Source organism: Pteropus alecto, unplaced genomic scaffold (genome assembly GCF_000325575.1).
Source record: "Pteropus alecto unplaced genomic scaffold, ASM32557v1 scaffold88, whole genome shotgun sequence".
Taxonomy (NCBI): Eukaryota; Metazoa; Chordata; class Mammalia; order Chiroptera; family Pteropodidae; genus Pteropus; species Pteropus alecto.
In genome coordinates, this window is record NW_006494611.1 from 1,802,679 (window position 1) to 1,828,790 (window position 26,112).

Below are 26,112 nucleotides of genomic sequence, written 5' to 3' on the forward strand. Positions count from 1 at the left end.
GTTAAAAAGGGCATGTTACCTAAAGCAGTATGCAGATTTAATACAGTCCCCATCAAAATCCCATTGGCAGTTTTTAAAGAAGTAGAATAAAAAATCAGATTTGCATAGAACTACAAAAACCACTGAATAGCCAAAGCAACCCTGAGAAATAGGACAAAGCTGTAAGTATCACATCCCTGACTTCAAATTATACTATAATCAAAGCAGCTTGGTATTGGCAAAAGAACAGACCCACAGACCAATGGAACAGAACTGAGAACCAAGGAATAAACCTGGGCGTGTGTGTGTGTATACACATACGTATATATACATGTACATGCAAATAATTTTTGACAGAGGAGCCAAAAACATACAGTGGAGAAAAGAAAGTCTCTTCAGTAAATGGTGCTGGGGAAATTGGAAAGCCATGTGCAAATGAATGGAAATAGATTGTATTTGTCTCCCTACACAAAAATTGACTCAAAAGAGATCAAAGACCTAAATATAAGACCTGAAACAATAAAATACATAGAAGAAAACATAGGTACTAAACTTATGGACCTTGGTCTTAGAAAAGATTTTGTGAATTTGACCTCAAAGACAAAGTAAGTAAAAGCAAAATTAAATGAATGGGACTGTATCAAACTAAAAAGCTTCTGCACAGCAACAGAAACCATTAACAAAATAAAGAGACAACCATCCGAATGGGAGAAGATATTTGCAAACAACATCTCCAATAAGGGGCGAATCTCCAAAAGATGCAAAAAACTCATACGACTCAACAACAACAAAAAGTTCAGTTGAAAATGGGAAAGGACCTGAACTGACAAATCTCTCTCCCAAGAAATGTACAAACGGCCAACAGATGTATGAAAAGATGCTCAGCTTCACTAGCTATTACGGAAATACAAATCAAAACCACAATGAGATTCTACTTCACACCTATCACAATGGCTGTTATCAACAAGACGAGTAATAAGGGTTGGAGAGAAAAAGGAACCCTCATACACTGCTGGTAGGAGTGTAAGTTGATACAGCCACTATGAGAAACAGTATGGAGGTTCTTCAAAAAATTAAGTGTAGAATTACCATAGGACCCAGCAATCCTTCTTCTGGGTATCTATCTACCCCCCAAATTTGAAAACATTTGTAAAGACACATGTACCCCTATGTTCATTGTAGCATTAATCATGTTGGCCAAAACTTGGAAACAACCCAAGTACCCTTCGATAGATGATTGGAAAAAGATGTGGTGGATATATACAATTGAATATTACTCAGCCGTTAGAAAAGATGAATAATGTCCGTTGCAACAACACGGATGGATCTTGAGTATATGCTAAGTGAAATAAATCAGACAGAAAAAGCTGAGAACCATATGATTTCACTCATATGTGAGATATAAAGCTGAAAGCAACAAACAAATGAGACAGACAAAACTCATAGACACAGACAACAGTTTAGTGGTTACCAGAGGGGAAATGAGGTGGGAGAGGTAGAAAAGAATAAAGGAGGTCAAATATATGATGATAAAAAGAGATTTGACTGGGTGGCAAACACAATCCAAGATACAGATGATGTATTATAGAATTGTACACTTCAACTATATAATTTTATTAACCAGTGTCACCCCAATACATTTAACTAAAAAATGACATATTCTGGAGGGGGATGTAGGTATACAGACCAGCAATTACAGTTCAGTGTTATAAAATCAGTAACAAGAGTGTATAAAAGGGTTGGTGGGTATAGTAAATAACAAATGCCTGCCTTTGTTTCTGGAGGAGGAGGAGTGTCAGGTAAAGCTCCACTGAGAAGGAAATTCTTAAGCTGGAATATGAAGGATGAGCAGGCTTTTGCTGGAGGTATATATTAGAGTAGGGAATTAAGTTAGGGAGGTAATATTACCTATCAGAGATGAGCTTTCTGTAGTAAAGCACTGGCAGATGATTTAAGAATTTAGAAATCAAAAATCACTCTAAATTTTATATGTTATAGCTAGAGAGCCAGTCTCAACCCATCCCTGTACTAAGCCACAGTTCTTGGAAGCCCAGAAATCTGATGTATGGCAAACACATCTTAAGTCCTAAAATGAAAATTTTGTAATATGAAACAAAAAGTTAAACTATTGTGTTTGTTTACATATTGGGCATTTTAAGTTATTCTCTGTCACCTTGCTTTGGTCTGTTAACAGTGTAAAATTATCTTGTCCTTACAGTAGGTCTGTTTTATTCAAAGTATGTCCAGGAAACAGTAATTCACAATTAAGTTTGTAAATGCGGTAAAATACATTAAATCATTTGTCCCCAGAAGCATTGTATTTTTGTTAGCCTATTTTCATGTGCGTGTGGACGTTGGAACAAAAATAAGAGGCACAAATTTGCTTTGGTTACTGTGAACTTTAAAGATGATGTTTTCTTTTTATGTGAACGAAATGCGATATTAATAATAGCACTATAGTTTTAGTCTCTTCTTAGGTCTTTATAATTCTTATATTTTTTACAAAATCTTTGGGATTTTAAGATAGTGCAGAGGCTGGTATGTTTGGTACGAAAATGTAAAATGTTGTGATTCGTTTCCAAAACTGCTTTAAGCCAAATAACAACTTTTAAAAATTATAAAGTTATTTGCTGGTTTGGTTTCCCTAAGTCTCATCAGTTTACAGTTACCCAAGGAGTCTCTTTCAAATCAACCCTGTGTGTTGTCAGTTCTTTCTCTAAATCCCACCATGAGATTTTTTTCTCACCTTAAATACCCACCTTATATACCTTTTAAGTACCTGTAGTTTTAATGTATGCTCACAAATCCAGACAGAAAAGAGGTTTTGAATTACATGCTTTTTTAGAGTATGAGAGTTTTTGTTCTTAAATCATTTAAATTTGTGTGCTTCCAAAGCCTAGACTCTCCTTTTTAGCAGGCATTAAAATAAAATCAGCATGACTAGTATAGCATTATTCTATCTTGATTCCTTGTCTAGGAAAAGATGAAATCAGAGAGTAAAGGAGCAGGCAAGCATCGAAGGGTTGAAGGTGTAAATGAGTAGTCTGGGATGACTACAAAAAAATGTAACATGTGCCAAAGGTTTCTGAACCCTGGCATGTAGCCTAGTGATTACAGAGTTCAGATTGTATTTCTTTCTCAGTGCCATAGAATTGCTGATAATGCTTGCTAGAAATAGTCTGAAACTGTACTTGAACTTCACACTAACAGCACACTTATACAATTAATTTATAATAGTTGTTTGTTTTGACTCCTGTTAAAGGGAGTAGAGGTGTTATTGAGGCAAAGGTTCTTGTGTCATTTTAAAAATACGGAATACTGAGATGGGGAACTGATTACAAAAGCAGGACTTTCGGTAAGTAGTTTTAAGCTTCTTTATATTATGAAAATCTGATGAAACCTTTGCTCACTCTCATCAGACAAATCCATATATATGTAAAATTGCATGCATCACAGACCTGAATCCCATTTATGGACCCTGCTATAAGTCAGTTTCTTCATTTTTGGACAGTTGTATTATTTTTGTTTGTGCCTAATGTAATTTGTTGCAGAGAAGATAATGCTAATAAACTGCAGTTATAGGTTTAATTTACAGAAGGGATATTTAGCTCTACTTATACTATAGTCACAAATAGAAAATTTAACTATTTTATGTGTGAAAAAAACCCCACATACCCGCACATATGTGCATGTCATTGATTACGTCATGATTGGATGAGATCATGTGAATTAATCACAACTGAAAAAACAATTCAGAATACATAAGTGGATGTTACAGTATCTTTGGGAATCAGGAAAATCTTATTATTCTCCTTTTGGAATTGTCATTTTATTTTTAATTACAGTATTTTGGAATATGGTGATACTGAATTTAAAATTCAGTTTAATTTAAAATTGATTTTATTTTTTGAACATTTCAATATGTATTCTTAAAATAATTGTAGAAATCTCAGGAGTTCCAATACCAGAGTATGAGATCACTGGTACATCCAGTAGGGATGAATGGAGAGTGATGAGCATGTTTCCTTGAAAGTACGTGCATTTATAAATATAGAATATACACACACATATATCTGTACTATATATATAGTAGTCATGAATGAAATGTCGCAATAGTGTATGTAAAACATTCAAAACATGTATTTATAACTTTTGGGGAGGATCTCTTTTGTTTCTTTAGATGAACATAATTCTAATCTTTGTAGAATTTATTCACAAAAAATAAAATTCTGTATCAGTGTTTCTCAGTGTCAGTTGTCTCGACATCTTCTTAAAGATTTATATATTCTCAAATTTACTTTCTTTTTTCTTTCATTTATGCCAGAAGTTTACATGCTTGGTGTATAACTTAGTTTTATGTTAACAGGATTATAGAATAGATACTGAATGAATATGGTTCATGCAGTCTAATACTCCAGTTACCTGTGTATCCTTCTTGTAACTTTATGAACTTTAGAGACAAACTTCTTGTGAACCCCCTTTGAAAAATACAACATAGACTTCAGCATTAACATTCAGGCTATTTGTTTATTTATTTCTTGAGTTGGAACATATTATAATTTGCTTGAATATATAAGAAATCACATATTCCTTCATGGTTTAACATACTTAAATTCCATAAATGTTGAATGAATAAATGTCACATATCTTTAAGATGAGCAATGAGTTCCAATTCTGACTCGAGACCTGACTTTTTTACCTTAAAAGTTATTACAGGCACATTTGTGAAATGTTTAAAAGAAAATAAATATGCACGCCACATTTAGTCCTTGAAGAAACTGATTTTGAAATCAGACACATAATGGTACGTTCACATGCACAAAATGTAGTCATCACTATAAATAGCATAAACAAATAAAATTAAACTTCATGTTTTTTTTTGTGGCACATACAAATGCATTTAAAACCAGAATAACAATAGTTGAAAATAATATATTACACTGTTAATATTCAGATGTGCTGAACAAAATATCCGTCCAGGTAATATGGAAATTTCCACTATCTATGTATGTCTGTGCTAAATGGAAATATTAGAGGGATGCTAAACATTGAATGGCAGCCATTTTACTTAGCCGATTACTAAGAGTCCTTAATATCTAAAAATTTATTATTGTAGTTTATGAAAATCAAGTTTAATTGACCTTTTAGTAATATAGTAGTACTGGTAAAGAGCCTTGACCACCATGGGAAAAAAAATAAAAATCTAAGAAATTCCAAATCATTGCCTGTTAGAACCAAAAAAAAAGGTCTTGGCATTTGGTGACTGCTTGCAGCCTGTCAGTGGGATCCGGAAATCTACCAAAGGTGTATTGTAGATTCACTGGCCACCCAGGAAAAGAGTACAGTATTATAGGAATAAAGTATAAGTACGCTTATCAGTGAAAACCTTTCCACTAAAGATCATTACTAAATCTACCTTGAAAAATGGTCTTCTAAATTTGAGGCCAGAATTATAACATATATCCATATTTCACGGAGTCAATTGATAATGTAACTAGCACAGAGATGATTGTATGGAACGAGTCTGGGCAAGACCCTTACCCAATGCATTGTAAATACTCTGAGAACAAAGCTTTTTGAAACCAAGTTGATCTGGGTGTGGAAGTAATAAAATATAAGCCTTTGTCATCAGGCATCAGATGTGGTAGGTGCTAACTAGGCCATAGCTACACAGAACTCCTACATCGCAGAGTAGGAACCTATCTTGAGAGAAAAGGCAAGGAACCCCAAGGAATGAAAGGGAAGGAAAGAAGCTTCATCTTCAAATGATTTTGTAGGTCTTCTATATCATTTTTTTTTCTTGCAGTAGCATTTCTGACAGAGTATAGACTATTTTTCATTACCAGAGGTATTACCTAGTTAGTTTATATCTGAAGAAAATGTGCCTGTTTATGTGTGAAGGAAAAACAAAACATGGCTTAGCTTTGCCAATAAATAAATAGATTGACTCTCTCTGCAGGTCAAGGCCAGTGATATGTGTAATCTGATCAGTTAAATAAGACCCAAAGTAAATAATAATGAACCTTGTTGACCATTGCTTTTCCTTTTCTTGGTCTTAGGGTTTTGACCCACCACATCAAAGTGACACAAGAACTATTTACGTAGCCAACCGGTTTCCTCAGAATGGCCTTTACACACCTCAGAAATTTATAGATAACCGGATTATTTCATCTAAGGTAAGAATACTTTTATTAAAATTATAGATATGTACCATTTTATTTTGAAAAGTGATTTATTGGTGTATTCCAGTATACATTTATAACCTTAAAAATTCAAAGAAATGATGGTTGGTAGATTTATCTTAACCAAAATTGTGAGCTGTAAAATAAAAGAAGTTGCTAATTGCTGATAACAGATAGCCAACTTGCCAAAGATTATCCTTAGTTGCAGTTAAACTGAAGAACTAATATTTATACTATGTACCAGGCATTGTATTAAGTACTTCTCATGTCATTTAATCCTCACAACAACTCTGAGATGGCTTTACAAAGTGCTGTTATACTCATTTTGTATCAGTTTCTTCAGTTGAAGTGCTGGGAAATAATTTACTCAGGGTTGCATACCAGTAAGTGATAAGATTGGAGTTTGATCTCAGTTCTGTATGACTTTAAAGCCTGACTTCCTCCAGTTTTATTGCTCTTTGGTAAGAGCAATACTACTTTACTCTTACATATTATTCCTTGTTTAATTTTATCCTGCGACATTTTTAAGATGTCTTAGTTTTATTCTGAAACTGAAGATTATAGAGTAATGCTGTCCAATAGATGATTCTCTCATGATGGAAATGTTTTTCACACTAATATGATAGCCATTAGCCACATAGGGCTATTTATATTTAGGCTGAGGAACTTAATTTTAATTTATTTTAAATTAAATGTCAATAGCCACATGCGACTGACTGGTGGTTACTTTATTGGACAGTGCAGTTGTAGCGGATATGAGTCAAAGAGACTAAGGGTAAAGTTCTCCTTAGACCATAACTATTACTTAATAGACCACCTTAAGAAGCATTTTTGTATTGCTTCTTCCCTCCCTTCCACACTGATTAAGAATTTTCTTTCTAATCCTGATTTCATCTTTTCCAAGCATGTTTTCTTAGGCCAGTGATCCCTTTACTGTGCCCCACCCCCCTTTTTTTTCAGTCTTCATGTTATTTACATATGCAACACACCCATTAGTGACATCTCCCATTTTGGACAATGGTTCTAAAGTAGAGGGCCGGAAGGGGAAATACCGGAATCTAGGGTAATAGAAGAACTCTATAGATTAGTGACACAGTTCTTAATAAATCATGCAAGAAATAAAAGTCATTGAAAATTTTAAGTTTTTTAAAAACTTGGGTATAATTTCTGTACAGTAAATTCACCAATTTAAAGTGTACATTTGTTGAGTTTTAACAAATGTATAACATCGTATGACCACTGCCACCACAATCAAGATATAAAAATATTCATCAGTCCAAAAAGTTAGCAACGAGTTCCCCTCCTCCTCACCTCTAGGCATTAACAACCACTGGTCTACTTTCTGTAGCTATAGTTTTGTCTTTTCTGGAATTTTGTGTCAATACAGTCATGCAGTATGAGTCTTTTGTCTGACTTTTTTCACTTAACCTAATACTCTTGAGACTCATCTTTGTTGTTGCAAATATCAGTATCTGCAGTTCATCTCTTTTTAGTGTATAGTTTAGCTGTCAGCCTGGTTTGGTTATTGTTTGTTCTGAATTCGGGTCATTTTCCTTGTGTTCCAGCTAATTTTCCCGCCCTGAACTTTAATCTCGGTCATATTTTGTTGGTAAGGGTGTAGTTTTTCCCTACTGTTTTGCCGCCATAGCTGTGAGACTTTGGCTAGTGTCTCCAGACTAAGAAGCCATAGTTTACAATTCATACTCCTTTCATTTGCAATTTTTAAAAATTAAACTCTCTTCCAGTTTCTATCTGTGTTTTGGACACTTCCCAGATTTTAAAATAGTTTTTTAAAATCTAATTTTTGTAATATCTGCTGAGAGTTCACAGACCACTTAACTCCTCTGCCAATACTGGAAGCTGAGTGTCCTGGAAAACTTTTAGGATTAAATATTTTTATATGGCCATTTTTCATATGCAGCAGTATTAGGTTTAATGTTTTTGACCATAGTTTAAAAAATATTTAAATAAACATTGCCCTTTTCTTAACATACATGAAGACTGTCTCTCATTATTCCCTATTGCTTCCTTATTATTTCACTACTGCTTTCTCAAACTTCTAAGCTAGATTGTCTGTTTTTTTAAATAAATTCATGTTAAACTTCCCTATTACTGTGCCTTTACTATGATTTTGTGTTGATAACCACAATTTTTAAGTAGATTTTGTTTTTGCAGATATTTAGATTTCATGTTTTTGTAGAAATGTAGAATTCATGTTTTTGACCAGTTTCAAGAATGTAGATATTTATATAGACAGTATCAATTTTTTCTGACTATAAATGAAGCTAGCTTCTTATTCCCTTTATACTACTTTTTCATTCATGTTGTTTCCTTAAACTCCTTCCGGGCTGCATTATCTCGTATCCCACAAAGCCATGGTAAACTTTCCTCCTCTCTGCCTTTGTTCATGCTGTCCTTCCTTCTTGAAATGTTCTCCATCTATTTGCCCCCCATTTTCAGCCTGTTGAATATTCTTCTCTCAAAGCTCATATCAAGTGTGACCTCCTTTATTAAATTTTTCTTTCTCACTGACTGCTTTTCCTTTGAATTTCTTTGTATATTCCTTTATTTATCTTTGAATGTAGCTATTGATATTTTGTTCTTAATTGCCTCTATTTAATACTGAACTCATAATTGTTCCTCTTATAGTGCAAGTGTCTTGTACATCATGTAGCTGTATGATATGTCTTTGTTTAATTTACCATAGCAACTGCTTATCTTAAATTTAAACTTCTTTGCAAAAGATTTAATTTTATAACTTTCGTTTTTCTAATGTCAGATTTTAGGAGGGAAAAAGATCAATTATACAGTCATATGTATAACTGTAGAGAAGTTATACTTCTAATTCACTTTTCTTCATCATTATTACATAATAATTTAAAAATCTTTAAGCATAATTATTTTTCTTATAATATTTTCATATTGTTTAATATTCTGGAGTCTCTCCTATATATGACAGGACAAGCACAGAATTTAGACTCATTCACTCTGTTAATGTGTTTGTATTTCAGAAAACCAATAAATTGGTAATAAATAGCAAAATAAAGGAAAAAGAATAGAATAGAAATCCTGAAACTCTAAATACCAGTAGTTTCTGTAGCATTAAGAGTTACATGAATTTGTCTAAGGGCTTAGTAAATCTGATCTTACTTTTTTTATTGTTATATTCATATAGTATATTATTTTTTAATATTAATTTATTACTCTCTCCTCTTTTTTTTTTTTTTTTTTTCAGTATACTGTGTGGAATTTTGTTCCAAAAAACTTATTTGAACAATTCAGAAGAGTGGCAAACTTTTATTTTCTTATTATATTTTTGGTTCAGGTAAGCTTTATCACACTCTACATATTAAGTTTATAGATGTGATTTCTAAAAATATTCAGTGAATACAATGATTTAAGTCATGTCTAGATTTCTAAAGACTAGCCTATAAATTTTAAGATTAATTATATTTTGTTTCATCGCTGATGTGCTGATAACCATAATTAAAGCCAGGAAAATAACACCATCTTTTAGATGGTCTTCCTCAAAACATAAATATTTTGGCCTTTTATATACAGCACATATTTTTGGCACATTTCTGCCTATGGAACCATGTTGGTACAAAATGAATTTTTCCCTTTTTTTTTAGTGTAAATTTTACTTTTATTAAAAAATTTTTTAACATTAATTTTTGAGTATCCTCATGAGCATAGATTTTTTTCCCAGGAGATCATTTTCTTAACTTGAATCTGTATTTATTATAGGCCGTTCAACAGTTTCTTAATTTCACGTCGTGCTTTTTTCCCCCTAACATCCAAATATTAAGAGGACGGCTTATGAAACTTGAGTACAAGTCAAGATATAAAAATAGTAATTGTCATGTTCTTTTAAAGAGGTTATTCTTTTTTGACAATACCTTAGCAGTCTCTTTCAATGTGGCATTGAATTTTTGTATGAACTCTGAACTTTTCTCTCAATAGAACCTGGGATTTCAAAAGAAAAAAACTTGTCAAGTTATTACTTTAACACTTGAGGAAACATTTACTTTTTAAAAAAATTCTCTTTTTTTCCTTCATGAACAGAGAAGAAACTTCTGACTTTTTTATCAATAGAACATCAGCTTGGTTTTCTTGGAAAAATGAGAAATTTATACTAACCATGTCCATATAACACATGCATTTGTGAAATTACTAAGATCAGGAATTCAGCTTGTCTGTGGAACAAAACAAATTTAATTGGCTTGTGTGGCATAAAAGAACATTAATAAATTATTAGATCCATGTTCTAACTAAACAAACATAATTAACTGCAAAAATTTCTTTTCCAGCAATTCATTGATTGTATGATTTAGATCATAATTGCAGCATCGTTTTCCAAGCTGTACCCCTCTGGCTCTGCTAGATGTAGCAGAATCACTTGTGGAAGAAAAACTCTTTCCTAAGTCTAATTCCTTGTTCTCCCTAAATGGTGAGCTTATTCTGAATCCCAGAGTAAAAATTACTGACAGACTTTTCAGCTATCAGGATGGGCAAAGAAAAGTGAAATGAGATTCTGAGCAGCTGTAGCTCCACTCCGAGACAAATATCGAGAAAGAATTTAAGTACTCTGAGCGTTAAGAAGGCAGAATAACTGAGTCCACTCTAACAATATTTGTGGGTATGCAGTAGATTTAGATATTCTACTAACCCCATATAATAGCCAAGAAAGTGAACCTGTGAAACTGAACTTAACTATACTCACTGCATAATCTGTCTCTCCTATTATTTTTTACTCTGGACCATGATATACATTTTGTATAGTATTCCCAGAATTCCCAATACATCTGAGGTTTAAGATGTTAATAGTGTGATGTGTACCATATAAAAACATAATACTCTGTGTTCTTTTTTTTAAATCTAGCTTATGATTGATACACCTACCAGTCCAATTACCAGTGGACTTCCATTATTCTTTGTGATAACAGTAACTGCCATAAAGCAGGTATGACATGCTTTCTATTCTTTTTCCCCCATCACTCATAAGTTGCTAAATACGTCCACTCCCAAGTAACATTTATTATTGCGAAAATAATTTCCATAAGAAAGCAAAATTTTTTTGATATTGCGTATGGTGAAATTGAGTTAAGCCTGTCTATATTTCAGATACCTGGTGACTTATGGTATGATTACCATTATTAAAATATGTTGTTCCCTTTATACACCCAGGAAGGATCCAAAAACAAGCATTTTATATGTACAAAGTAATTTAAAAATAAACAAATTAATTATAATTTTTTTAAGAGTTTAGCAATATTTAAAGGAAAGCTATTTCAAAAGGGATATGTTTATGGGAAATGGAACATATAGTCTGGCATGAACATTTTGAATAAAAATTGTATAGTGCTTTCCTATTTTTTACTACTTTCTCTGATGAAGTTGATTTTTATGTAAAGGAAAAATAGCTTCAACCAAATCCTGAATTGGTATTAAAATATAGGTATAGAGAAATGATATTATTGGATAAACATGCTGAGTAAGAAATAAAGAAATACATAGAAATATCATGTCTTTATTATAGCTACCACTTCTCAAATAAATCTTGGCAGGGGCTCAATTATACAGAGATGATCCCTTCCACCTGAAAGAGAGTTAATTGGATTTTCTTGTATAAATATGATAAATTTCCATTTTATAAGATTTAGAGATAAGGTTTAAAATGCCATGGAAATAAAATCGACAAACATTTTATAATCCTGGGATGTAATGTATTCTTTATTACTTACATAAGAAGGATAAGAGTAATGTATAGATTAATAATTACATTATGTATCTAGGGTAACAGAATATCATGCTGCTGTTCTGAGTTTGATTTCTCTTTCTTTACTGTTCTCTCAGAGACTTATGTGAGTCAATAGCATCCAAATCACTTCATACAGTTACATATTTACTTGTTTTTACAGATGTTATTTTATCAAATAATACATATTTGTCCCTTGGGCCTATTTTTTATATGTAGTTTCCTCTTAAGTGGTTTCATCCAGTGTAGTAACTTAAAGTACTGTTTATATGTTGATGGTTCTCAAATTTATATGCATTATGAAACTATTCCTCGAACTCCTGACATATGTACAACTGTGCAGCATTTCCACTTGGATGGTGTAGACTTTTCCTGACCATGTCACCCTCTCATTTCCTGCTCTGGTCTTTTTTCTTCATATCATTTGTCATTACCTGTTGTTCTGTTGAATAAATGTCTGTTGCCTTCATATGAATGTTTAGCTCTATGAGGGCAGAGACTTTGTTTTATTTTTTTTATTATTTTTTTTGAGACTTTGTTTTATAAACCAGTTTATTTCTGGTGACTACAACAAGGTTGTACACTTATTGGATCTTTAATAAATAATTTGTTTGGCAGATAAATAAATGAATGAATGACTTAATAGAGTATTTTTTTAAAGCAGTGTAAATGTTGTCATACTTTTCCCAATATATATTTGGCCAAATATAGACTTTATTTAATTAGAATGTGACGCCATAAACCAAGTTGAAAAGAATGCTGGTGAATTTAATGCAAAATGAGAGAGTTTAACATAATAACAGCAACAACAATTATTGACATCCTGTCTCCTTCCAAAATGGGTAAAAAGACAAAATCTAAAAGTAGGAAGCAGGAATATTATACCTCAAACTCAGGTTAGTGTGGTTATTACAGTTAAGTACTGTATTTACATGAGAGCTTCTTGACAACTAAAGCAAAAAGGGAAACATGAAAGGTCATATAATTTTCAAAGAGAAAATCTGATATATAAGGATTTTCTCCCTTTACAACTTCAGGACTCAGTTTTCTTTTGAGTAAAGTTGAATTTTTTTGTGTGTGTGTTTTTAACTTCTCTCAACCATTTTTGCATATTAAGTTTTCTCTCTAGTTCTGTAATAGAGAGGGCTCTGGTTAACATCATAGTCTTTGCCTTCTATGAGCTTAAAACTTATAAAGTGAGGAAGGTAAGACCAAACACAAAAAAATTTATAGTCAAATAAGGTAGTAAGAGCCAGTGATCTGTAGGTGTTCAGAGAAAGGGTGGAACACTTTGGATAATCAAGGAATGTTTCGTGGAAGAAACATTAAGAGATGAGACTTAGAATATAGGTAAAATGGCAATTGGTGAAGAAAGTGATGTAGCAACAAACAACTTGAGCAAAGGCCCAAATACAAGAGAAGGCAAGACCTGTTTTTGGGAGTGATATGTCTGGCTAATGTTTGACCCTGTATAGGAAAGAGCTAAAAGGAAATGTAGGTTGGTGAGTTTAGCAGGCTGGGCAATTGTTTGTTCTAAGGATTGAGAGTTATTAAGGGGGTTTTGAACGGAATTGTGAATTAAAACAATGTTTTGGAAAGATTAATCTGGCAGTAATATGTAGGATGAATTAAAATTTGTGAACTTGTGTTAAAAAAGATAATGTTTTTATTATTATTGCTCTGCTGTCATTGTCATCTGACTATAAAAGGAAGTATGCATCTCTGTATAACTGACTATAAAAGAAGTTTCAGAAAAGATTTTTTGACTTTCAGTTAAATTTCTCTAAAATTATCATACCACATCTTAAATGGGAACAACATAATTTAAGTATCTTAAGAATGCTTTCCCAAAAGATTTCTCTCTGAAAGAAAAAGACCTTCAAAGCAATCTTTAATGTTTGCTTTATATTTTAGTGTTACAATTTTTTTTCTTAGGTAATGTACATAATTTAAAAAATGGGAAAAGTACAAAATAGCATACAGTAGAACTCTCTTATACTCCTAACCCCCAGTCTCCTAGTTTTCTTCCCCTGAGGAAGCCATTATTTGTATATTAGTCTATATATCTGCACAGAGTGTTCACATGGCAAGCATATTTTTTTCACAAATGAGAACATAGAACACAACACATTCTGTACCTTACTTTTATCACTTAATGTTATCAGATATTATTTCTTTATCTGTTCTTGCACTGTACTTCTGAGTTCTTGAATTTCCTCTAAAATAGCACAATAAGTCTTTTCCACTTAAAAAAAAATTGCCACTTTTGTTACTATTAAAGTTATTGGGGTTGATGTTGGTTAATAAATTACATAGGTTTCCAGTGTACAATTCAGTACTACATCATCTATATATTGAATTGTGTGTTCACCACCCAAAGTCAAATCTCCTTCCATCATATACATTTGACCCCCTTCACCCTTATTTTACTCCCTCTTCATTCCTTTCCTTCTGGTAACCACTGAACTGTTGTCTGTGTCTTTGAGTGTTTGTGTTGTTCGTTTGTTGCTTTCAGTTTTATATCTACATATAAGTAAAATCGTGGTTCTTCTCAGCCCTTCCCGTCTGACTTATTTAGCTTAGCATGATACTTGCCACTTTTTAACATTTAATCAAAGTGTTCTTTAGGAAATGCTTGTGTCTGTTTGCCTTTCTAATGATGACCCATATAGCCTACCATATTGTTTTTGAAATACAAATTATAATTAATTCTTTTGGTCTGTTGTTTAAGAAAGTGAAAGAACTCGACTTCAGTTTTAAAATCTGTTTAATTTTTTTCTATTGTCTGTAATAATGCTCTGTGAATTTATATTTTATGGTTAAAATATCATTTGTACAAAGAAGCAATAGAACTTAATTGAATAGGTTTTAGGAAAAAGGTAGGAATCAAAAACAACTCTCCAGATTTTTAGTATGAACGACTCAGTAAATGGTAATGTCATTTATCAAGATGGAAAACATTGGAAATGCAACAGGTTTGGAAGATAACATTAATTTAGTTTTGAAATGTTTAATATATTTGTGAGACATCAAAATGAAGTTATTGTGTACGGCCATGCCACCCTGAATGTGCCCAATCCCGTCTGATCTTGAAAGCTAAGCAGGGTCGGGCCTGGTTAGTACTTGGATGGGAGACCACCTTGGAAGACCAGGTTCTGTAGGCATTAAAAAAAATAAAATAAAAGTTAAAGATATTAACAATGCACTTGGATATTCAAGTTTAAAGGCCAAAAGAAACATATGAGCTAAAGATAACAAATTTTAGAATTTTTTTGAAGTCATGGAGATAGAAGAAATCTTGTAGTGAGAAAATGAAGGATAAGAAAAGGACCCATAAAGATGACATAGAAGGAGCCTCTCATCAGGAAATTGAGAAGAAATAACTGAGAGGTACTATAAAAACCAGGAACATGTGTGTAATGAAAACTAAGAGAAAAGAGTATTTCTAGTACAAATGGATGTCAGATGATGTCTCAGAATAGCCTAATATGAGTCTGGTGAATGAAATATTTTGGGAAAGTTTTTGGGTTTTTTTCCTTATTTAATAAAGATATCTTCTAATTATACTAAAAAGGGTACTTTTTTTATTCTGTTGATACAGGGATATGAAGATTGGTTACGACATAACTCAGATAATGAAGTAAATGGAGCTCCTGTTTATGTTGTTCGAAGTGGTGGCCTTGTAAAAACTAGATCAAAAAACATTCGGGTATGCATTTAGTAAATAATGGAAATCAATTATATTTTAGTATCACAAATTCTAACCAGATTATATTTTAGTTAAAAGCCATTTTTCCTACATTAAAATATTGTGGAAGATCGCTTCTTTCGAACTCAACAAAATCACTATACTTGCCTTTTAAAATCACTATATTTACTTTTCCCCCAAATTCTTCATAGGTGGGTGATATTGTTCGAATAGCCAAAGATGAAATTTTCCCTGCAGATTTGGTGCTGTTGTCTTCAGATCGACTTGATGGTTCTTGTCACATTACAACTGCTAGTCTGGATGGAGAAACTAACCTGAAGGTTTGTATATGTATGTGTTTGAGTGTTCCTCTTGGTGAAGAAAATATCTTTGGATTATTGATATTTCCTTTGGATAAGGTAGCAAATAAAGGAAAGCTTTTAAATTACTGAAACTTTTAAAAATTATTAAGTTTTAGAAATAACATTATTATATATTTATTTGAAGTGTAGCCCCCTATGGTTTAGTCAGGTCACATTAGACAAAAATGGAAAATGTTTTCAGGAAAAATAAAATATTTTAATATTTAATACTTTTTTTAGATAAGGGAGATTTGAAATAGGTGATATATAAGGTCCCATTTGGATCTCGAAACTGCAATTTAATCCTTTTTTTTCTTTTTTTTAAGACCCATGTGGCAGTTCCAGAAACAGCAGTATTACACACAGTTGCCAATTTGGACACTCTTGTAGCTGTGATAGAATGTCAGCAACCAGAAGCAGACTTATACAGGTGTGGTATTTAACATATTTTAAGTCCTGTTTATAGATCTCATTTTTACAATCATAAAAATACAATGAAATCTTTAGCTTATTGAAGACATTATTGGGGGGAGGGAATTGGGGAGATCAGTTAAGGGGGAAAAGGCTAAAAGCAGAATTTGCCAGAATTAATTCAAAACCAGTGCTTTTATTTAAACTTTCCCTCCCATTAGCTTCTACTTTGATATGAACTGTCTTTATAACTATAATAGTGAACTTTATAATAGTAGTTATAAGAGAAGTAAGTTTATTTACTTAGAAGAAAGCAATTGTGTGTGTGCGCGCTTATGCACGTTCCATGAAGGCAAAGGGCTATGTCTTTGTGTTCACTAGGAACCAACTCCTTTTAACATTACAGTTTACTAAATACAATGTAAATCATCTTCCAGTGATATGCTAATTATTGTGGGGTATGGAATAGAAACAAATTTTTATTATTAAAGACATAAGTACGATACTAAATTCATTTTTACTCAATAACTGGTGATAGAATATAATTTACAACCACATTGTGAAAAAAATCACCCTCAGCTTCTTGTCATGTGAAATATCTCCCTCTACTGGTTGAAATATTTCAAATCTTATCGTTACTCCTTAGCTTTTCCAAATCTCTTACATATCTTTCTTTGTTCTGGATCCACATTCTATTTATCATGGGTTATTCTCTATGTGATATTATGAAAATCTGCATTTTCATCATTCAAATGAGGTATAGAGTTTTCCAATAAACTGTAAAGAGCATTTAAACTATAAGATTTAACTATAAAGTATTTAGTACTTAAGATTTCTATATTGCTATTATATTCTCATTTCAATAGTGAGTTATAAAAAAATTAAAAACTAGAAAATGATGGAGCATTAAGCAGGCATAAGATTAATGTGAGATTAAATATGACTAATGTGTTGGTGGTTTTTTATTATCTTGGAGAATGGGGGAAAGTTAAAACTTTTGAATAGGAAATAATTCACTGTTAAATATAAGGTGTTCTTTATTTTCTCTTGTTACTTACTGAAAGTATATATTTTGTTTTAAACATATATGTAACTACCACAGAAGGCTTTTGTAATGGAAAGATAACTCATAATCATACCACTGCTTAAATTTTTTGCTGTTTTTATTTATTCATTCTTTCAACAAGTTATTGTTGAGCATCTCTGTGCTCATTGGATAGGTGAAAAGTAAGATGAACTAGCATAGTATCTGTCCTTGAGCAGCTCATAACTGTAAAGATATTATATATATAAAATTGTGTTTTTTCCCTTTACTCTATGCTCTATGTAAGGGAAATAGTGGAAAGCATTTTAAATGTCCCTGTAGGAGAATGCTTACATAGGTATATAAGGCAAATCTGTAGATTACAAAAATGATGTTTTCAAAGAATTTAATGACATAGGAACATACTGAAATATAATGTTAAATAAGAAATAAAGGTCTAGTTCTCATACGATTCCAATTGTATTTAAAAAAATGTGTATGTGTGTGATAGGTAGTTAAGTAGTAGGATAGAAAAATAGAGAAAGAAAAACAGGAATTACATGTCAGAAAATTAGTTGTTTCTTGGTGGTAGGATTTCAGCTGCTTTTCTCCATATTTTCTAATATTTCTTGAAAGAATGTGTATTTTGTGATTTTAAAAAAGCATTTTCCATCTTACTGCATAGTATTCTTAATGATCATTTTTAATGGCTGCAAAATAGTCTAAGTGAATGTACTAGAATCTAACCATTCCCTAATATTTCAATGCCTAACTCTCATTGTTTTGCTATTACAAATATTGCATGGCTCTTTATTGCAAATAAGTTCACCAGTTCAAAATCCAGCAGTTGGGTAGTTCATTATTTCTCTTCTTTCATACAGTTAGTTCACTTGGCTTCCAAGACACTTTCTTGGTTTTCCTCCTACTTCACCATTCCTCCTCCTCAGTCCCTCTCGCTGATTTCTCCTCTTCTTCTGGACTTCTTAATGTTAGAGTGACCCAGTACTGTCCTCTTTCCTCTTCCTTTCCCTCCCTATCCCTTTCAGTTTCTGCCCTCAATTCCTTTGGTAATCTCATTCAAGCCGATGGCCTTAAAGATCATCTACATTCTAACTCCCAGATTTATATCTCCATCTCAGGCTTCTTTCCTAAATTCCAGACTTTTATATCCAACTTGCTCTTCTACAATTCTACTTAGACGTTTAGTAGATATCTCAAATTAATCATGTTGAACAACTGAATTCCTGATCTTCCCTCCAAAACATTTTATGCCAACAGCCTTTCCCATCTCAGTTGATGACAGTCCACGCTTCCAATTGTTAATTTTATTATTATTATTATTATTATTATTATTATTATTATTATTATTTTGAGTGAGGCAACCCTTGGTTGACCTCACAGATTGCAAGGACCTTGTCAGCTTACAGTCCCTTATTTATTTATTTATTTTTTAAATTTTTTTACGCCTATAGCACCTGGTCTTCCTAGGTGTTCTCCCATCCAAATACTAACCAGGCCCGACCCTGCTTAGCTTCTGAGATCAGATGGGATTGGGCTTGTTCAGGGTGGCATGGCCATAGACCTCACTTCCAGTTGTTTAGGCCCAAAACTTTGGAGTCACCTCCCCTCTCTGCTAACCTTTCCTCTCTTCTTCTCCCACATCTCATCCCAATCCATCAGAATACCTTACCTTCAGAATACATCCAAAATTTGACCATCTTTCACCAGTTTCACTGCTTCTAATTTGGTTTAAACCAGCTCTCCTGCCTGGTTTACTGCTATTAAAGGCATCCTTACCAGTTTTTCTGTTTTCACTCTTCTTTTCTTTGCATTCTGTTCTCACAATAACAGCCAGAGTGATCCTTTTAAAATGTAAGTCAGATTATGTCATTCCTCTGCTCGAACCCTGCAATGACTTTTCCATTTCACTCCAAGTAAAAACCCTTATCTTTTTGACAATGCATAGGACCTTACTGATTGTCCCTGTCCTCAGCCTTTCCTCTCTGACCTAATTTCTGACCCATCTCCCTCTTGCTCACCCTCCAGCTACACTGGCCTCCTTTCTCTTGAACATGCCATATCCACTCCCACCTTTTCACTAACTATTCCTTGTCTTAACTCTTTTACCTCATTCTAATTTATGCTTAAATCTCCTCAGTGAAGCCTTTGACTATTTAATACTGCAATCTAATCTTTCTTACCCTGTTCTGCTTTTCTTTTTTATAACACATAATACCTCCTAGTATACTATGTAATTTACTTATTTATTATGTTTATTGCTTATTATCTCTTTCCAACTACACTTAAACTCAGAGGCAGGCATTGTTGTGTATTTTGTTCACTGATATATCCCAAACACTTAGGACAGATCTAGTAAATAAGAAGCCTTACTTTTATTTGTTGACAGCTGAAAGAATGAATATTTTTAGTTACTTAATTTTATACACTTAAATTTTCTCTTATTGAATTGTCTGTGATATATGCAAACAAGATTTGTGTGTGTAGTTCACTTTACTATCGAATTGAAGTACTTAAACTGTACCAGGCACATAGTAGACACTCAATAGATATCTGTTCAATGAATGGATGAATGATAGGGTTTCAAATTACTATAGATCAAAGGATGTGTGAATATACTTATTGCCCATTTATTCATCAGATTTTGAGTGCCACCAATAATTGAGGCATAGTGGTAGACACCGAGAATACTGTGCTAATACGGCAGCACATATACTAAAATTGAGAATACAACAATAAAGAAACGGGGTAACTCCTGCGTCCTAGAGTTTATAATCTAATGCTAAATTATTCTCTAAGAACGGACAGAACTGCAGAAAAGCAATTATTGGGTTAAAGCCCTAATAGAGTTTGGCTTTAATAAATAAACTGACACTTTACAAAAGCATTGGACTAATTTTTATTGCCATGAGCCAAGTATAAGTTTATGAGGTTTTTTATTGTTTCAGAATTTTACTAGTATTAAATATTATCTTTTAAAATCTTTTACTAATTTTGTAGATAATAGTAAAGTTTTAAAACTCTAGTTTTAATTTATTCTTTATTAAAAAGACTAAATATTTTTCTATTTGTTTATTAATTCTTCTCTGTCGAACATTTTTAATTCCTTTCTAATTACATATTTATTAAGTGGGGTTACATAATTACTTTTTAAGGAATTTTAATAGCTTATTGAGAGAGGCTAGAGTATGGTAAGAAATGAACTCTGCCAAACCACTGGAAGAAATGAAAAGAAGGAGAGCCTTTTGTTTAGGAGCAGCCTCTAGCAGGTGCCTATTTCACGATATTCTCCATTTTCTTTTTCTTTGGCTCCTTTGCTCCTGTAATTCTAAGAGTTCTTTCTGCCTCTTAATTTTTTAGACTCTGACTTAGCACTTCCACTTCTAGGAGTGTTTCCTAACAAAATAATGAAATGCTCCTGTACATAAGGTTGTTCAGGGCTGCACTGTTTAGAATATAAGTTGGAAAAAACATAAACTTCCATCAGTAGTGAGTTATTTAAATAAATTCTATAGTAACCCAAAAATACAATATTATGTGTGATATTAAAAATAATTATGTGTATCTATGTTTTTGGCAAGACATGTTAAGTGGGGAGGGGCGTTACCAACAGTGTTTATGGTGTGATCCTGGTTTCGTTTTTTTGATAAGTATTTATACATGCATGGAAAAAAGCCTGGAAAACATATCCCAAAATACTAGCAGTGTTTGTATTTGAGTAGTGGGATTACCAGTGATGGTTATTTCCCTTTTGATATCTTTTTATATTGTCTGAATCATTTTATAAAATGTGTGTGTGTTTGAGTGTATATAGTCTTTATAATCAGAAAAGAGGGTAATAAAGCTATTTTCTCTTTGAAACAAATAGAAGTGTGGGTTTGGAGAAAGGGCTAAGGAAAATGCAAGGTGAATTAATCCACCATGGAACTAGCATGAACCAATGAGAAGTGCCTTAGAATCAAGGATAACAGGACAGATACAATGAAGTAAAACAGGTCTCTTGTTTGAATTAAGCTCAGGAAAATCAAAAGCGCAATCACGCATCATCTCTGAAAGATGCCCAGGGAGACAGCAGCTGAATGTTAATAAAAATAACACTGCTTCTCCCTGATACAGGGAGTTGAAGAAAGCAGAAGTAAGAGATTAGCAAAAAAAAAAAAAAATGACACCCAAAAGGATAAAGCATCTATGACCTGGGAACAGGAGGAGTAATAGGTACATTTGGAAGGAAATGCTTACAATTTCTTTGCCTAGTTAAATGATTAACATGAAGCTCTGTCTAGAATTTGCTTAAACTCAGAATTTACTTCTCACTGTAGTAGAAAGTAAGAATACACTTGAATTGACTCTACGCTATGGAGCTGTTTTGGTAGTAGAAATTGGAACTAAAAGTCCAGGCTATAAAAATTCATTCCCAACAGGCCAGCCATTTAATCTAGATTTAAGGCAACCAAAAGTTAAAGAAACTCTGGACTTCACTGATAGGTTTTTGCTTATTACTCTATTCCCACCTCTTAACTCACAAGTAGTAGGTGCTCAATGAATATTTGTTGAGTGAATGAATACATGAATAAGTAAATGAACAATTCTGGTTACAGGAAGCTTTATATTTAGTAAATTGTGATGAAATATGTGAGTATTCATTGTTGGCTAAATAGTGTATACATCTTTGTGTAGCAATTATAAATTCTCATAATGATGAAACATATTAGTAATATATAAAACATTTGAAAACTTTTTTTTTTATTCATTATCTCATTCATAGTCGGAGTGGAGATGGCAAGAATATTTAAATTTTTAAAGCTTAATGACTGATTAGTATTTATTTTTATAATTTCTAACATGAATATTGGACCACTAATATATACGAATGGTTGGTTTGTTTCATGTGTAGGAACAGTGCTTAAAGTATCTAAAACTTTCTACCTATTGATGTCATAAGTAATATATCATTGGTTTTTTTGTAACATGGTGAATTCTTTAATAGATTCATGGGACGAATGATAATAACTCAACAAATGGAAGAAATTGTAAGGTAAGAATAAAGTTAAAGAGATATTAGGTAAGCAGTATATCATGGAAAAGGACTCATTTAAAAGCATTTAGCACTTCATCTTCTAGTAATTTATAGTAGCAGCAAGTGAGGATGAAACAGATTCCATGAAATGATATCAAAATGATTTATGATTATTTGTGTACTTATATTTCTTTTTCCAGTAATATTAAGTAGTAACATAAAAGGAAACATAGCTGTTCTTGTTCAAATCCTTGCCTACCATACTTAAAGTGAGTACAGAAAATGTCCTGTGTAATGTTCAACAGGTATAAATGTTATGGTCTTTTTCATTTCAAATCATTCAGCACAAAATGGAGTATTCAGTGGCCAATCCAGAATCTCTTATTTACTTTTCTAATTGTTTTTTTGTTTGGTTGTTTAGGTTTTTCCCCTCAATATTCAGGTTAATTTCTGGCACCTACATGAAAGGTTTTGGGTCATTTCAAAGGTTTGCTGATAGGATGAGGTTACATTGTTACTCATGACCACAAAGCCAAATTTAGAATAAATCTTAGAATCATCCTTAGGACTTCTAATCAAATTAGCATTCCACCTCTTTTCTGGAGACATATTTAATTAAATTGGCTGTGCAAAATAAGTCACTGATATAAAGAGTTGAGCATTTTTTAAATGAAATCCTCAAGACAAGTCACCAAAAATATGCATCAGCACTGATTCACATTTTTAGTAAACAATAATGCAGAAGCATGTTCGATAAACTCTGTAACAAGGTCTTTTTAAGTGTAGGACCCCTGCTTGAATAACTTTGACTAGGTTTCATTTTGATTTCTATAGTGATATCATGGGATTACATGTGTGAATAGGTAGTGTGAATTGCATTAATGTATTGTGTCTGGTAAAGAAAAAGATCAACTATGTTCCCTCAGCCCCTAGAATGGTTTAGAAAATGAGCCATGTTCTTTGCTGAAGCAACCACAGTTTGCTCATGAATTACCTTTTAATTTGAAGCTTTCCATCATATTCCAATTGTATATGCCAATGTGAGCTAAGAGTTTTTCTATTCATTGTTGGAATCAACACCAAGTGAAAAAGAGCTGTTTTATGGTTCCTGATTAATTGATTTTAGACTATCCATGGAGTGTGCTTCAAATATGACTAGTTAATAAAACCGTACTTATTAACCATGTTTCAAACACCTGACCCCCTTGGTTCATTGGATTAGTTAGAGTGTTTGGGTTTGCAAAGATCTTCAGAATTGGTTCAGATTCTGTTTGATTTGGATAACTCTTTGTATATTTCAGGAAAGCATAAGGAATATCAACAAAATTAAGGCTTTTTTTACTTATCCATAATAGATTCTTATCATTTTGCTATCACTAAGAAAATACAATTTCCTTTCTAGTTATTCCTTCTCGTTTTATATCTCCCTTATGGAGAGCAATTCAAACAGCAAGAAGACCCGTGCTCCAAGAAGTATGCAATGCAAGTAGTCAAGTTGTAGTGTCAGTCTTGCCTAGCTAAGTACTAACTCACTTACTATGTTATGTTTTATAATCCAGTGTATTTTTAATTGTGCAGAACTTACACATCTACACACACATCATGCTACAGTTTATGTTTACATTGCATTTTAATTCTGTATTTTCTTCGAAAACTGTTAATTTTGCTCCAAATTTTAAAATTTCATCTTCAGTTAAACATTATTAAATCATTGCTTAATCTTTTATTTTGTTGTGTTTTATGTTTAAAATTTTGAAACTGGTGGCTTTGTGAGTTTATTTACCAGCATAATCTTACTTCTGAGCCACTGATCTTAAAGTGACTGAAAAGCCAAAGTAGGTATTTTTGTTACGATAACTAACATCATGATTGACCTAGACAGCTTTGTAGTAGCTGAGATTTTGGTTTTATACGAAAGCAGTGTTGTAACTACACCTTAAGTACTTTCTGCTGATGATGCCATTTTAGAATTTAATTGACTTATTAATATATATTCACTGCTTTTTTTCCCCTTCCTAGACCTCTGGGGCCAGAGAGTCTCTTGCTTCGTGGAGCCAGATTAAAAAACACAAAAGAAATTTTTGGTTTGTATCTATTGAAAATTTTTATTTATAGATTCTGGTTGATGCTTTACATGAAATATTTTTAAAAGCACAATTTTTGTGGTCTTTTAGTTGGTTAATTTATTACTTTTTTAAATGTTGCCTGTGACAGTTATCTTACAGAGATGGTATTAATATAATTTCGTGTTGTATTTTTGTTGTTAATCTTTATTTTTTAGTAATAGACTAGAATCCTGCTCTTATATTTTCGTTGTGTATATTTGTGAAACTGAATGCTAAGAAGATAATTCTGACACTTCTATTAGTGGTAGATGACAACCAGTATAATCTGGCATCATGGTACAGTAAACCACCTATATAATTTCATTAGATTGGTGAAGATAACTGCTGACTCATTCATTCAGCAGATTCTTATTTACCTATAACTATCTACCATGTACTATTGGAACATATACTTCTCCTTTCAGGAATGTCCCTTCATATTTTGGCTAGCTTATGTTATTCATTAACTGGTTGACAGTTAATGGTTATTATTTGTCTTGTGAAACAAGCTAGGGGATTATTTTAAGAGACTGTTTTGTTTTGCAGGTGTTGCTGTGTACACCGGAATGGAAACAAAGATGGCATTAAATTACAAGAGCAAGTCCCAGAAACGATCTGCAGTAGAAAAGTAAGAAAGCTGTCTTTTTTCATTTATTTGCACATAAATATGACAATGGATATGTGCATTATTTATATATGTATAAAATGTGTATAAAATATATTTAATATATAAAAATACATAAAAAACATATAATGCCAAGTCAATAGAAGACAATATCTTTGAGGATAGGGATTTTTGTATGCACGCAGCATACAAAATGTTTGGCATATGCTAAGTTATGACTTTAAATAAATATTAATGGGTAATAATGAAATCACTTGATCAGACTAAGCCCCCTGAAGATAATGATAAATCTAGACAAAATATTTTTTTAAATAACTATTTGAAAGCATGGAGAATGACCAAAAAAAAGAAGGAAACTGGCAAAGAGTCTACTCTTGAAAGAGAGCATCAGCAAGGGGAAAGATTTGAATGTAGTTTTTTGCCTGAGGGCACTCCTCAATTCCTATTCTACCGAGGGCATCAGAGAACCTGAGGCTTTACAAGATTTAGATGTCAGAGGACAAGGGAAGAGCAGCTAGGGAGGGGAAACTCATATAAGCTCCTGGAGCCACAGAAGGAAATAAAACTCTAAAACCTGTACAAAAATTATGTTTAATCCTTGGCTAGTTATGAAAACTATACATGTGCAGGGGAAACCTCAGTGGGGTTGGCAGTAAAATAGTATGTACTAGAAAGCTGAAAGAACTGAACGGATAATTTTGCTGTTGCTTATTGCAGTGGAAACAATGTTTTTGGTATTTGAGCCTAGCCAAGTTAACTTTCTGCTGGAATGAAAATCCATACTCTTCTGAGGAACATAAAAGAATATAGAGTCTATAACAACATATTATTTACGAAATCTACTATGTAATCAAAAATAAGCAGACGTGGAGAAAATGTAACTTGTACTCAAAGAAGAGCACTCAATAAAAACTGTCTCCATAATGATCTAGATCTTGCAAAT

The 26,112-nt window shown here is 32.5% G+C and overlaps 1 protein-coding gene and 2 pseudogenes across 1 annotated transcript in view; 2 read left to right on the plus strand and 1 right to left on the minus strand.

Moving 5' to 3' along the window:
* ATP11B (ATPase phospholipid transporting 11B (putative)) overlaps window positions 1–26,112 on the plus strand; it is a gene marked incomplete at its 5' end in the record, with an annotated part of 99,673 nt that overhangs the window by 13,519 nt on the left and 60,042 nt on the right. Inside the window, 9 exons of the mRNA XM_025042257.1 lie at window positions 6,039–6,155; window positions 9,397–9,486; window positions 11,044–11,124; window positions 15,521–15,628; window positions 15,820–15,948; window positions 16,296–16,399; window positions 22,410–22,457; window positions 24,459–24,523; window positions 25,091–25,172. Of these exons, the coding sequence (XP_024898025.1) occupies window positions 6,039–6,155; window positions 9,397–9,486; window positions 11,044–11,124; window positions 15,521–15,628; window positions 15,820–15,948; window positions 16,296–16,399; window positions 22,410–22,457; window positions 24,459–24,523; window positions 25,091–25,172 (824 nt within the window). The remainder of the gene's footprint in view (window positions 1–6,038; window positions 6,156–9,396; window positions 9,487–11,043; window positions 11,125–15,520; window positions 15,629–15,819; window positions 15,949–16,295; window positions 16,400–22,409; window positions 22,458–24,458; window positions 24,524–25,090; window positions 25,173–26,112) is intronic.
* Window positions 14,965–15,083, plus strand: LOC112474233 (annotated as a pseudogene).
* Window positions 18,868–18,986, minus strand: LOC112474139 (annotated as a pseudogene).